The following is a 12,544-nucleotide window of genomic DNA, read 5'->3' as shown; positions in this document are numbered from 1 at the left end:
GAAAATTAAAACAGAGAACCAGTAAAGGGGAAAGAGATGATCAGAAGTACTGACAGTCTCGATCGTGTCAGAGAGCAATAGAAATAAAAACATGAATGATCTGAAAAGAAGGCTGGAGACAAATGTGATCTACCACAAATGTGACATATTCAATTTTTAAATGTTTAGACTTAAAATTTATCTGAAAGAGTAGACAGAATATTCAGGAAAATTGTGAAAACAAAAGATTGGACAGAAGACATGCTCTACAAGCATAAACAAATAATCAGAAGCTTCCACTACTTGGAACAGCTTAGTGTTGATTCAAAATAGATCAATGGAACAGAGAACAGAGGTAGAAATGGGAATCTAATAGCTGATACAGGAAGAATTTCAAAATCAATGAGGAAAGCAAATTATTGAAGAAATGAGGTTAGCAGCTGGCTAGCCACTCGGAAACAGATAAAAAATGTATCCACACTACTCTGTTTATATCAATATAAATTTCAAAAGATAGCAAATTTAATGCAAAATAAATATAGTAAAGATTTCATAGTTGGAACAGTTTCTGGAGAAGCAAAATTTGAGAATGTGGTATAAGAGGCTGAAATGAAATGAAGACAAAGGTCACCAGAATACAGAAGAAACTCTCCACCTAGGGTTACTGTCTGAGGTGTCTACAAAGTCCCAATGAGGCTGTGGTCTGCAAAGTTACCCTGCTAAAAATACCTGATTGACTCAAGCTACTTCTGAAATGTACTATGTGCATTTCATTCTAAAAGTTAGGCATCCCAAATCGAAAACACAGGGTCCTGACTCAGCCAGATACCTGAGGTTAAATTATCAATCTTCTCTGATAGTGTCCACACGCACTTTGGAATTTGAAACACACTGCAGGGATTCTCCTCTAGACCTATGTGGTTAAGCCCTCCGTTATGTGAATTGCTGACTTAAATTTTTATGTTGTTAAATCTTAACTGCACTAATCTGATCAATCTCCTTAACTTGCAGATTTATACTTACAAAGCTGCCAATCAAGTTATTTTTATCTCCTATATTCAATTTGACACCATTATAATTTCAATGCTATAATGGTTCTCTCGATAGCAAGGAATTGATGCCATTGATAATAATATACTTCTGGTTCCCATCATCTTGGTTTCTGTTTGTTGATTTTAGTACATACTATATATATGATTCCTTATTAGATAAACCTTATTTATTTTGCTGCCATCCCCAAATGAACCATTACCTCTTCTTGCTCTTCTTCATCATATTCCTCCTGTTCTGCAGCATCATCGTCATCGTCATCATCACCTTCTTTACTTTTCTCTTTGCTGCCTTCTTTATCTTCATTTTCCTCATCTGATTTTTCACCATCGTCTCTTTTTTCCAATTCCTGGTATAAGCATGTTTCATTAATTTGTATGGAAACCACTAGACTGCTGACTTCCCTGCTTAGCCTTAAGGGAACAGTTATCTATCACCTTATTCTAATCCCATCTTAACACCACCTCCAGGTCACCACTAGGAAACTATCAGTCAACTCAAGAAAGAAGGAATTTACTATCTCACCATGAAACCAGCATTTTCTTTGATTTTGTTACTTAATAATTGGGTTTCAGATTAATACTGGGCTTATCAGCTCTAATGCACAATGCTTAATTTCCCTACCTTCTCTTTTCTTTTGAGAGAAAGTCTCGCTCTGTCACCCAGGCTGGAGTGCAGTGGCACGATCTCGGCTCACCGCAGCCTCCTCCTCCTGGGTTCAAGTGATTCTCCTGCTTCAGCTTCCTGAGTAGCTGGGACTACAGGCACACACCACCAAGCCTGGCTAATTTTTTAGTAGAGACAGGGTTTCTCCACGTTGGCCATGCTGGTTTCGAACTCCTGGTCTCAAGAGATCTGCCCACCTTAGCCTCCCAAAGTGCTGGGATTATAGGCATGAGCCACAGTGCCTCGCGGTCTACCCTACCTCCTTCTAAAATATTTGAGGTGACTTAGTTTATGGAGAACTTTTAGAATGTTATTTTGTTTTCCTTCTAACATAAAAGGAAACAAAATAAGGTAATAGTATTATTTCAAAATGTCTATGTTTCACTTTATACATGAGACCATTTAACACTATTATTATAATAGCAAGTCATCCTGGGCTAGATTATCTTAGTTGCATTTTATCTGTGTCTTTATCTCTTTTCTCTCTCATTATTTACTTCCTGTTGCCAGGAATTCTTGTTTCTTAATATATCTGGCAGATGGAGAAGAAAGAGAGAAATTAAAACTCAAATCACAGTCAATACCAGCAATTATCAGAAATTCTCAAAGAGAAGACAAAAGAGAGATGCAGTTTGGAAAGCTTTGATTCCATGAGAGTTCCACTTATCCACAAGTGGAACCATCAGGGAATAGTACACAAAATTAACTTTAAAATTACATCTTTGTATTTTTATTAGGACTACCAACAATTTTTTTCATTTAATAAAAAGTGACCTATGTTCATTACTGTCATTATCTGTTCACTAAATTGTACTATGCTCAATTTGCACATATGAGAGAATTTCACAAGTTTTCCAGGAGTCAATAATTTCACATATTAATACTCATAATTAAGGCATAAATCACCTCAGCTAAAATGTGATTAGTCCCCTAAACAGAAATTGGAATATTAATGCATGAATCTGCAAACACTCCATCTCTATTATAAAGTATTTGCTTTGTAGATTACATATAGAGAGAAAACAGGTTTTATATCTGGAGTAACTACAACTTAGCTATTCCTTTATTGGTTCTTAAATGCGTATCTTTAAAAATTGTAATTAATTCAAATTTGAATTTAAGGAAACCAAAGACAATAGAGAGACTACATTAGATAGGCTCAATTTCTAATCAAAATTCAAACTCTACCTTTCCTGTCTGCTTAACCCACTCAGGCAGAACAAATAACACCAAGGTAATAGACATAAGATGATTTATCTTGATACTGACTCATATGTTGTCTTATATGAGTTACTACTACAATATAATGTGTGCAATTTTTCCAAATGGAAATCCTTTTGGAAAAGTGCAAGTAAAGCGTGCTTATGGATCTTTTGCAGCATCTATAATAAGACAGACACACATATATGATGCTATGTTAATATTATAACTTTTTTTTATATTTTAATCAGATCACAGTAAAAAGACCTGCAACCAATAAGTTTGTGTAGTTAATAGGAAACTGTAGTGCCATATTTATTTAGCTCTGTGCAGGGTACACACTATGTCTAAAAAATCATGCTATTATTTTATAATTAAGAACATAGTTATTTAAACCAGTTATGTAAAAGTAAGTTTTTTTTTTTTTTTGGAGAAGGAGTCTTGCTCTCTCACCCAGGCTGGAGGGCAGTGGCACGATCTCGACTCACTGCAAGCTCCACCTCCCAGGTTCACATCATTCTCCTGCCTCAGTCTCCCGAGTAGCTGGGACTACAGGTGCCGGCTACCACGCCCGGCTAATTTTTTTGTATTTATAGTAGAGACGGGGTTCCACTGTGTTAGTCAGGACAGTCTCGATCTCCTGACTTTGTGATCAACCTGCCTCAGCCTCCCAAAGAGCTGGGATTACAGGCATGAGCCACCACGCCTGGCCAAAAGTACTTTTTAAATTCAGTGCCACATAGGAACTAGGAAGTCTATATTTCTATTATTGCTATCTCAAATATCTTTAAAAAAATTCTCATCTTTATTTCCAACATAGAGATCTAAATCAGACTCATAAAATAGGTTAAAAATAGCAGATTTATACAACTTTTTAATAAAAACTGATCTCAAAGTCACATACATTGTCTCACTGCTTCATTCCTTTTGCATTAAGCTACTAGTTTCAGCTCTTCTACTTACTAGTCTCCATTTTCTCTCCTGTTGAGATTTAACCATCTAACCTTACTACTTTACAGATTTAAGAATAAAATGAATAATATAAAGACACTGAAAACAGTGTTCAATTATGGACAGAGAGCAGTTCTTCTGGTTTAAATATTATACAGCCTTACAGCCACCATACAGAGCCTCCTGTTATGCAGAAAAAAGAAATCTCAGATATTAGTTTACCACTAATTACTCACAGATTAATCATGAGATTTGAATGTATGTCACTCCCTATCCATCCATTAATATACTATTATAAAAAAATTTGGAACTGTTTTTGCTGAAAAAATCAGCAATAAGAGAGTCATCTGGGAACAACTTTTGCTCTACTAAACTCATTGGTATTTCTAGATTTAAATTTCCAGTTTTACCAGTATGTGTCCTGAAAAAGGTGTTTAAATGTAGAGAATATGGAAACACAATTTGTTACCAGGAGAAACCACACCCAGAGATCCAGATCAATCTTCCTTACAGCACATGTCATCTTAGTAAGTTTTCTCCAGGAAGCTTTAAGCATAGCCAGAACCTGAGTTCAATCAATACAAACTGGCTAGAACTGCAGTCCCATCATTCCAGTATAGTTAAACTTGACAGTTATCACTGCTCCTTCGTCAGTACTCTGGCTTTATTTTTCAGACATGTTATCTCTAACTCAAGTACTGGTCAAATAATAAAATAAAAATATGAGTTTCCACTAGCAAGTAGCTGTGCCTACTTGGCCAGGCAAGTAAAAAATTTAAAGCCTTGACTTCCTCATCTGTAAAGAAGGAATAATACCCACCTCTCCTTGTTGTTACGAACTTTTATGAACATAACATATATGTTCATCAAGGAGGCTGGCACAGAATAAGTTTCAGTAAAGTGTTAGCTGTTACTGTCATCATCATCATCAAAGCAAGACAATGCATGCACTGATAATGGTAGTTAATTGGTATAATCTCCATAAAGAGCAATGTAACAATAGCTATCCATTTCATACAGTGCACGTAAGTACTGACCAAACAAATATTGTAGAAAGCTACCCTACACATGTGAAATGACATACTTAACATGAATTCATTGCAGCACTGTTAATAACAGCAAAACACTAGATGAAACATAATGTCTGTATGTCCAATTATGTAGGACATATAATTAAATAAATTACAGTTCATTTTTATAGTGCAGCCAAAAAAAAAAAAAAAAGGATGAGGTAACTCTACACAGACTGATATGGAACCACATCCAAGGTATTTTGTTAAGTGATAAAATGAAAATGCAGAATGTAATACGCTACCTCTGTCTTTAAAAAGAAAAAAAAAACAGCCTCGTATTTGCTATGTATGAAATACTTCTGAAAAATACATATAAGAAACTAGTAACATTGGTTGCCTATAAGAAGGGAACTGGATGACTAAAGAAAGGAATAGGAGGGAAATTTTTCAGTGTTTTAACCTTCTGAATCTTACATTTTTAAATTTTTGAAATATTTAAATTTTTTAAATTTTCAGTGTTTTAACCTTCTGAATCTTACATTTTTATTTGTGAAATATTTAGATAAAGAAAGCTATAAAAATAAGTTCTATAAAATACAGTTTTCCCTCAATATTCAATACTTAACATAAGACCAAAAAAAGCATTAAAACAGTACATATTAACCAACAGGAGGAAAAATGAGAAGTTTTTAAAAGAATTACATATGTAACTCTTTGTAAAACTTTTTCATGTTTCTCTTTTTTTTTTTTTTTTTTTTGAGACGGAGTCTCGCTCTGTCGCCCAGGCTGGAGTGCAGTGGCCGGATCTCAGCTCACTGCAAGCTCCGCCTCCCGGGTTCACGCCATTCTCCTGCCTCAGCCTCCCGAGTAGCTGGGACTACAGGCGCCCGCCACCGCGCCCGGCTAGTTTTTTGTATTTTTTTTTTTTTAGTAGAGACGGGGTTTCACCGTGTTAGCCAGGATGGTCTCGATCTCCTGACCTCGTGATCCACCCGCCTCGGCCTCCCAAAGTGCTGGGATTACAGGCTTGAGCCACCGCGCCCGGCCTTCATGTTTCTCTCCCCCTGCATGATTCAAATACAAGGGGAAAGGGGGATACAGTGAAAAAGAAAGAGGTGACAGAAGATGAGGTAAGTGGCCAGGCAAGTGGTAACGAAGGACAGGACAGACCCTCCATATCTCCCAGCCCACAAAGTTCAAACCTTCCCAGTTACCTTAAACGCTGGGTTCGCTTCTGCCAAATTTTCATTATTAAAAAGTAAGAGAATGCTGAAAGGTTGAGACAAGAAAGCAAAAGGAGGTAGGATCTTTTACATTTTTTCAGTTCACTTGTATAGTAAGAAGAAAACCTTACCTCAATTTTTTTCAACACATCTGCAGTATTAGTGAGTGATGTGCCTTTGCCTGCGTCTTTTGCCTTTTTGGGTTTTGGGCCTGCTGAAGTAAAACTACCAGTTAACACATTTTTCTGCAACTGCAACTGTGTATTATATTTCCTTGTCTTTGTGTATGCTGTCCAGCATTGTGCTACTGTATCCTAGGCAGTCACATAGTTTCCAGAGTAAATTAATTTTCTCAAAGAATAAACAAATCACACCTCACCAATTTTCCAATGATAAGGAATAAATGATAATCACTTAATAGGATTTTTCTTTTTTTAAGACTGAAGTATATTTTTTACTAGTACTGAAAATTGGTACTGGCAATTAATATCATTAGGGCCAAAACTGCTAAAATGTTGCCTCAGATAGAGAAGTACCAAGAGTATAGTGAAAGGCTCCCACAAATCCACCTGCACTGGCTTCTCCTTCACTGATAAGTGTACTTCATTCTAACCAGAGGAATCTTACCAGGTGTGCAAAATAAAAAGGAAGTGCAGGATAAATATTCTTTTCGGCTTTAAAGTCAACTATAGATGTGTGATCCTCTAGGACATGACCAGTATCATTCAGGCACAAGTATTTTATTATGAAAATAATATACTTGCCCAATAATGAATGGTATAAAAGACAGAAGATAAATTGCCATATCTCAAAATTCTGCATTCAAGCTAAATATGATTATATACTGTATCTTTAAAATAAAATAAAAATATGTCTGCCTTAAATACATATGTGCAAAAAATGTAAATTGTGTATGTACTTCAAATATGTGCATTTGCCAATGGTGAAAGAGATGACAATGCAACACACAGTATCTTTGGAATAAAGATTACAATAGTTAAACTGAATATACTCATCATATGAATCTGAAAACTCAAAAGCATATAAGTGAAATAAAATGTTGTAATGGCTTTGGGCTACATAATTTTTTTTTCTACTCCTATCAAAAATACTGCATTTTGAGGCTCTTCTGAAAGTGCAGGGTCTAGAGAACTATTTCACATATAAATTCTGCCAGTCAGTTACCAAAGCAATATGATAAGCGACAAAATTGTCCCATTGTGGTCAGAGAGTATTACAGTTCTTTTCCAAAATAAAACTAAACACTTAGAAATTACTTTGCAAGAGGAAAATGTGGCTCAGGAAGATGTAATTTTGTTAAAGATTAACATTTAACCTACAAAAGAAAATTTTTAGATTGTGGTAGATGACCCATAACTGATGGAATTACAATTTACTGTGTTATACTGAATTGCCCCTCAGGGAATTACTGAGCTCAGAGCTCCCAAACATATGTATTAGTGATTCCTCAAACAAAAGTAGTAGTTAAATTTAATGATGGGTAACTTTCTCTGACCCCCTTGGGGGCAAAGACTGTTTAATATGAACTGTAACAAATAAAATATAGCATCACATATGAACAAGATCTCAAGAAATATAATATTAATGCCAAAAAACATTAGCTAAGAATGTATTCTACTTACATCATGAAGTCTTTTTCTAAGAACTTTTTATCAAATTATTTAATTTCATAACATAAACCTTTGTTAAAGGGATACTAAAGAATATGGTCAGGTAAGTAAACTAATTTTTTTTCCCATCTTTGACCAAGTATCTGCATATATTTGAATAGTTTCTTTTAACACATGGCAGTAGCTGGTTCTTCAAGAAACAACTGTTTTCAGCCTTTGACTCTATTGTTACTGTTCACTTCTATGTAAATCAATGGAGGGCATCTTAACAAAAAGGAGAGTCCAAGCCTATCAGAAACAAGACATAAAAATTACACCATATGTAATAAAAAATACTAGAGCAACATGAGAAACAAAGTTTCATTGTTGCTTTGTTTATTAACAAATGGAAATCCTGATACATTGGGAGCTTTTACTAATGATTAATGTGGGTATAAAATCCCAGGGATGACATATTTGAAAACGTTAACTCCTCCAAAATGAGCACATTCTTTTCAGCTTTAAAGTCAACTACAGATGTGTGATCCTCTAGGACATGACCAGTATCATTCATGCACAGGTATTTTATTATGAAAATAATATATTTGCCCAATAAAAACCAACAGTATAAAAGACAGAAGATAAATTGTCATATTTCAAAATATTCTACACGCAAGCTAAATATTATATACTGTATCTTTAAAATAAAATAAAAATACACATGTGCAAAACATGTAAATTGTGTATGTACTTCAAATATGTGCATTGTATTGTATGTCAATTATATCTCAATAAAGGTGTTAAAACAGGGAATGGGAATTCCTTCTCTTCTGTTCGTTGATAACCCCACTGTTCTTAACCTCGCTGGCTACCTTCCTTTTTCACTCTTCATTCTTCATAGCAAAATTCTAAGAAGACTCATGTATGCTAGCTGTCTCCATTTCCTAAGCTCCATTTACCGGTTAAGCCATTCCAATATGGATTCTACCTCTGCGAATCTTTCAAAAAGCTCTCACTGAGGTCACCAATAACTGACACGCCAAAAATGAGCGAACATTTTCCAGTCTTCATCCTATTTGACCTCTTAGCAGCAATGTCTAACATCTTTTAACATTGTTGACCACCTTTCGAAATACCAGACTACCTTGTGTAACTCTGCTCTCCTGGTTCTCCTCCTCCCTCCCTCTTTCCAGTTTCCTTCTTTGCCATTCAGTCTCCTCTACCAGCCCATTAAATGTTGGCATTCCTGTAAGCTCAGGTTTAGGCCCTCCTTTCTTCTAATTATCTAATTCTGCCCTAGACCATCTTACCCTTTCTTTTGGTCTCAATGATCGTATCTCTGATAATGACTACAGTCTCCATTTTGAAGTCCATTCCCCTGTGTCCAACAATATATTTAACATTTCTATTTGTATATTTCAAAGGAACCATAAGTAACACCTTTGAACTGAACTTCTGATTTTCTCTTACAAACCTGTTATTTCCCTATTTCCTCTTCCACAACTGTGTCTCAGTAAACTCCTACTCATCCTTCAATCTCAACTCCAGTTCCATTTCCTCAAAGAACCCTTCCCAATGAGGACAGTGTGTTTTTGTTTAATGATGTTACCCCATTTGACTACAAGCTCCATGAGGGCAAGGATTATTCCCACTTTGCTCAGTTTTATTCCTGTCAACACAATGTCTGGCAATAACAGATACCTATTTACTGAATGAAATTACTAAAGAAAAACAAACTGCAAACATTCACTTTGGCATTCTTCTATACAACATAAAACTCTATTTTATTGGTTTCCCAATTTTAAAATGTTTTAGTAATAATTCATACTGTAGCCACTATAATAAAAAATCTGCAATTATGCAAATGAAAAGGTCCACAGTAATTGAAGAGTCTTTCTTAGCATCTCCAGGATTCCACAACTAAAGGAAAATCCTAAGTGAATAAATACAGAAAACCAAATATTGCATGTTCTCACTTATAAGTGGGTGCTAATGAGCACACATGGACGTAAACATGGGAACAATAGACATAGTGAACTACTAAAGTTGGGAGGGGAGGACGGGGTGGAGTGGGTTAACTACCTATTAGGTAGTACACTGACTACCTGGGTGCAATATACCAATGTTAACAAACCTGCACATGTACCCCTGTATGTAAAATAAACACTGAAATTTCTAAAAAGATATAAAATTTAAAAATTAAAAAATAAGACACAAAGAAAAGGCAACAACTAAGGGAAAAAAACACCCAAAAGATAAACAACAAAAAACAAGCTTTAGCAAAATAGTTATAATGCATTTTTATACATACAGGGGGACAGAGAGAGGGAGAAAGAGAGTCAGGGTCTTAGAGTGTCAAGGTCTTGCTCTGTCTTCCAGGTTTAAGTGCAGTGGTGCAATTTGGGTGAACGGCAGCCTCCGCCTCTTCGGCTCAAGTGATCCTCCCACCTTAGCCTCCCAAGGAGCTGGGACTATAGATGCATGTCACCACACTTGGCTAATATTTGTTTTAACTTTATGTAGAGACAAGTTCTCACTATGTTGCCCAGGCTGGTCTCAAACTCCTGGGCTCAAGTGATCCTCCCACTTCAGCCTCCCAAAGTGCTGAGATTACAGGCATGAGCCCTCTTGTCTGGCACAAAATACTTTAAGAAAAGCATTAAGAACAGTTGAGTATAATTTTGGGTTGACAAGTCCATATTAACAGAATGTAAGAAATAACCTTTTCCTACCTGAATTACTATTATATTAGTGAATGTACCTTTTTTACATTTATTTCTTGGCATCATCTCTCTTGGAAGTCTTCTCCAATCTGTACATAAAATAAAAAATAAAAAAATTGCAGTTTCCTCTAGGAATTAGTGGCATTGAATATAACTATGTGAAGGACACAATAGTTGTCCAGGAAATGACAATAAAGTGCCTTAGTATCTGACTTTACAAATTTAGCTTGAAACATAAAAAAACAAAATCCAAATATAACAGACAATGATATATTTTCTCCTATAAAGAAAAGTTTATCACAATAGCTTTGAAACAGTGCTATAAAATTTTTTGGGGAAGAAAATCTTACGGTAATTATTTGTGGGTGCTGGAATTATGACAGTTTTTCTTAAGTATTATTTATATTTATTTATTTGACTACTTTGTATTTCATAAGTTTTCTGTAGTTCATATATTTCTTATGCAACAAATTTTTTTTTCAAAAGTATGTTACCACAATCCCAACATATGCAAAATGAAATAAACAATTCTAACATCTGAAAACTTTAAAATTAAAAATATAAATAGCTGTCAAAAATAAATTTCCTCCAATAAATAATTTTGCTTATATTACTTAAATAATTCCTCTAATGTGTCACTTTCTTTTAATTTTTAAGCACAGAGTTAAACAGAAAATTGAAGCAACATAAAAGTTGATTTAAAAATACTGCCTGCTAATAAAGAAATTTCGGAGCATTTTTACAAAGCATTTAAATCTCAAGTCATTTTACCTGAAAAATAAATTTTGCTTTGAATATATTTTAGTTTTTGTAAACTATTCATTTTAGATCATGACGGGAATATATAAAGAGAATCATTTGAGAGATGAATACTAATGAAACGGAAGAAATGAGAGACCTAAGTTGTTTCCAACCTTACCAACACTGAAAAGATAGTACTATAATCTGTGAAAACGATAATGCTATTAATGCCATTTATGTTTTTACATAAGGGCAGTTTCCATAAAAGACCAAGGACAGAGACATAAAAAGAATGTGAATTAAAATGAGAAGACCTGGGTTCTAACAGTATCTGACAGGTCACTTTATTTCTATGACAACTGTTTTTATTTGCAAAATGAATGAGTGGGATGAGATCTCCTTTACGGCCCCTTCTAACTTGTCCATACTCAAGGTAAAGCTTCTTTTTAGATATAGTTCTTTTGAAAAAGAAACCTAACAACTAAAACTAGTCTGCTTAAAAGAAAGGAAGATCCATGAGCTTGGCTTAAAATACCTTTAAAACAAGAATTTTGTTTTCTCTTCAAATGCTCTAAAATTGCTCAGGAGCATAGTATTTGTGCTTCTTGGTACTACAAATTAAAATTGTGATTGTGGCTAATTAAATTGGAAAATCCAAATGGTTTGTTTGGCCTGTCCTATTTTTATAAAAAATATATTTTAAGGGCTGGGCACAGTGGCTCACGCTTGTAAATCCCAGCACTTTGGGAGGCCAAAGTGGGCGGATCACAAGGTCAGGAGATCAAGACCATCCTGGCTAACACAGTGAAACCCTGTCTCTAGTAAAAATACAAAAAATTAGTCGGGCGTGGTGGTGGGCGCCTATAGTCCCAGCTACTCGGGAGGCTGAGGCAGGACAATGGCATGAAAACCTGGAGGTGAAGCTTGCAGTGAGCTGAGATTGCACCACTGCACTCCAGCCTGGCCGACAGAGCGAGACTCCATCTCAAAACAAAACAAAACAAAACAAACAAACAAATATATATATATATACACACACACACACATATATATATATAGTTTAAGAACTTCCACAAAAGCACTTCAACTCTTCCTTGTTTTAGCATAACAATCTTTTCACCTTAGTTTCTAACAGATTTATATTACTAATTAATCACAATAAAAGAACCAGACTCAATTTTCCTATGGTAAAAATAGAAAACTTAGCCTAAAAAAAAATATGAGGTGAGAGAGACAGCCTTTAAAAATTGTTTCCATATTGTGTGTTTTGCAGTTACCTGGTATCCATTCTTCCTTGTATACCTTCATGTATCTTTTACTATACCTTTCAATATCTAGGAGAAAAAAAGAATAAAGAACTCATTAGGAAAATCAAGAGTAACCCTGAA

The 12,544-nt window shown here is 35.0% G+C and overlaps 1 protein-coding gene across 22 annotated transcripts in view; it reads right to left on the bottom strand.

Moving 5' to 3' along the window:
• Positions 1-12,544, bottom strand: part of POLR3G (RNA polymerase III subunit G) — a 42,295-nt gene that overhangs the window by 7,064 nt on the left and 22,687 nt on the right. For 10 of the 22 annotated variants that reach the window (XM_078004450.1, XM_002804455.4, XM_028849571.2 and 7 more), the window contains 4 exons: positions 12,434-12,490; positions 10,454-10,504; positions 6,214-6,296; positions 1,232-1,378 (listed from right to left, as the gene is read on the bottom strand). In XM_078004450.1, coding sequence (XP_077860576.1) covers positions 1,232-1,378; positions 6,214-6,296; positions 10,454-10,504; positions 12,434-12,490 — 338 coding nt within the window. The remainder of the gene's footprint in view (positions 1-1,231; positions 1,379-6,213; positions 6,297-10,453; positions 10,505-12,433; positions 12,491-12,544) is intronic. The other 12 variants (XM_078004457.1, XM_078004454.1, XM_078004458.1 and 9 more) reach the window with 2 other exon arrangements.

This window comes from Macaca mulatta, chromosome 6 (genome assembly GCF_049350105.2).
Source record: "Macaca mulatta isolate MMU2019108-1 chromosome 6, T2T-MMU8v2.0, whole genome shotgun sequence".
Lineage (NCBI taxonomy): Eukaryota > Metazoa > Chordata > Mammalia > Primates > Cercopithecidae > Macaca > Macaca mulatta.
This window is presented reverse-complemented; position numbering and strand designations above follow the sequence as displayed.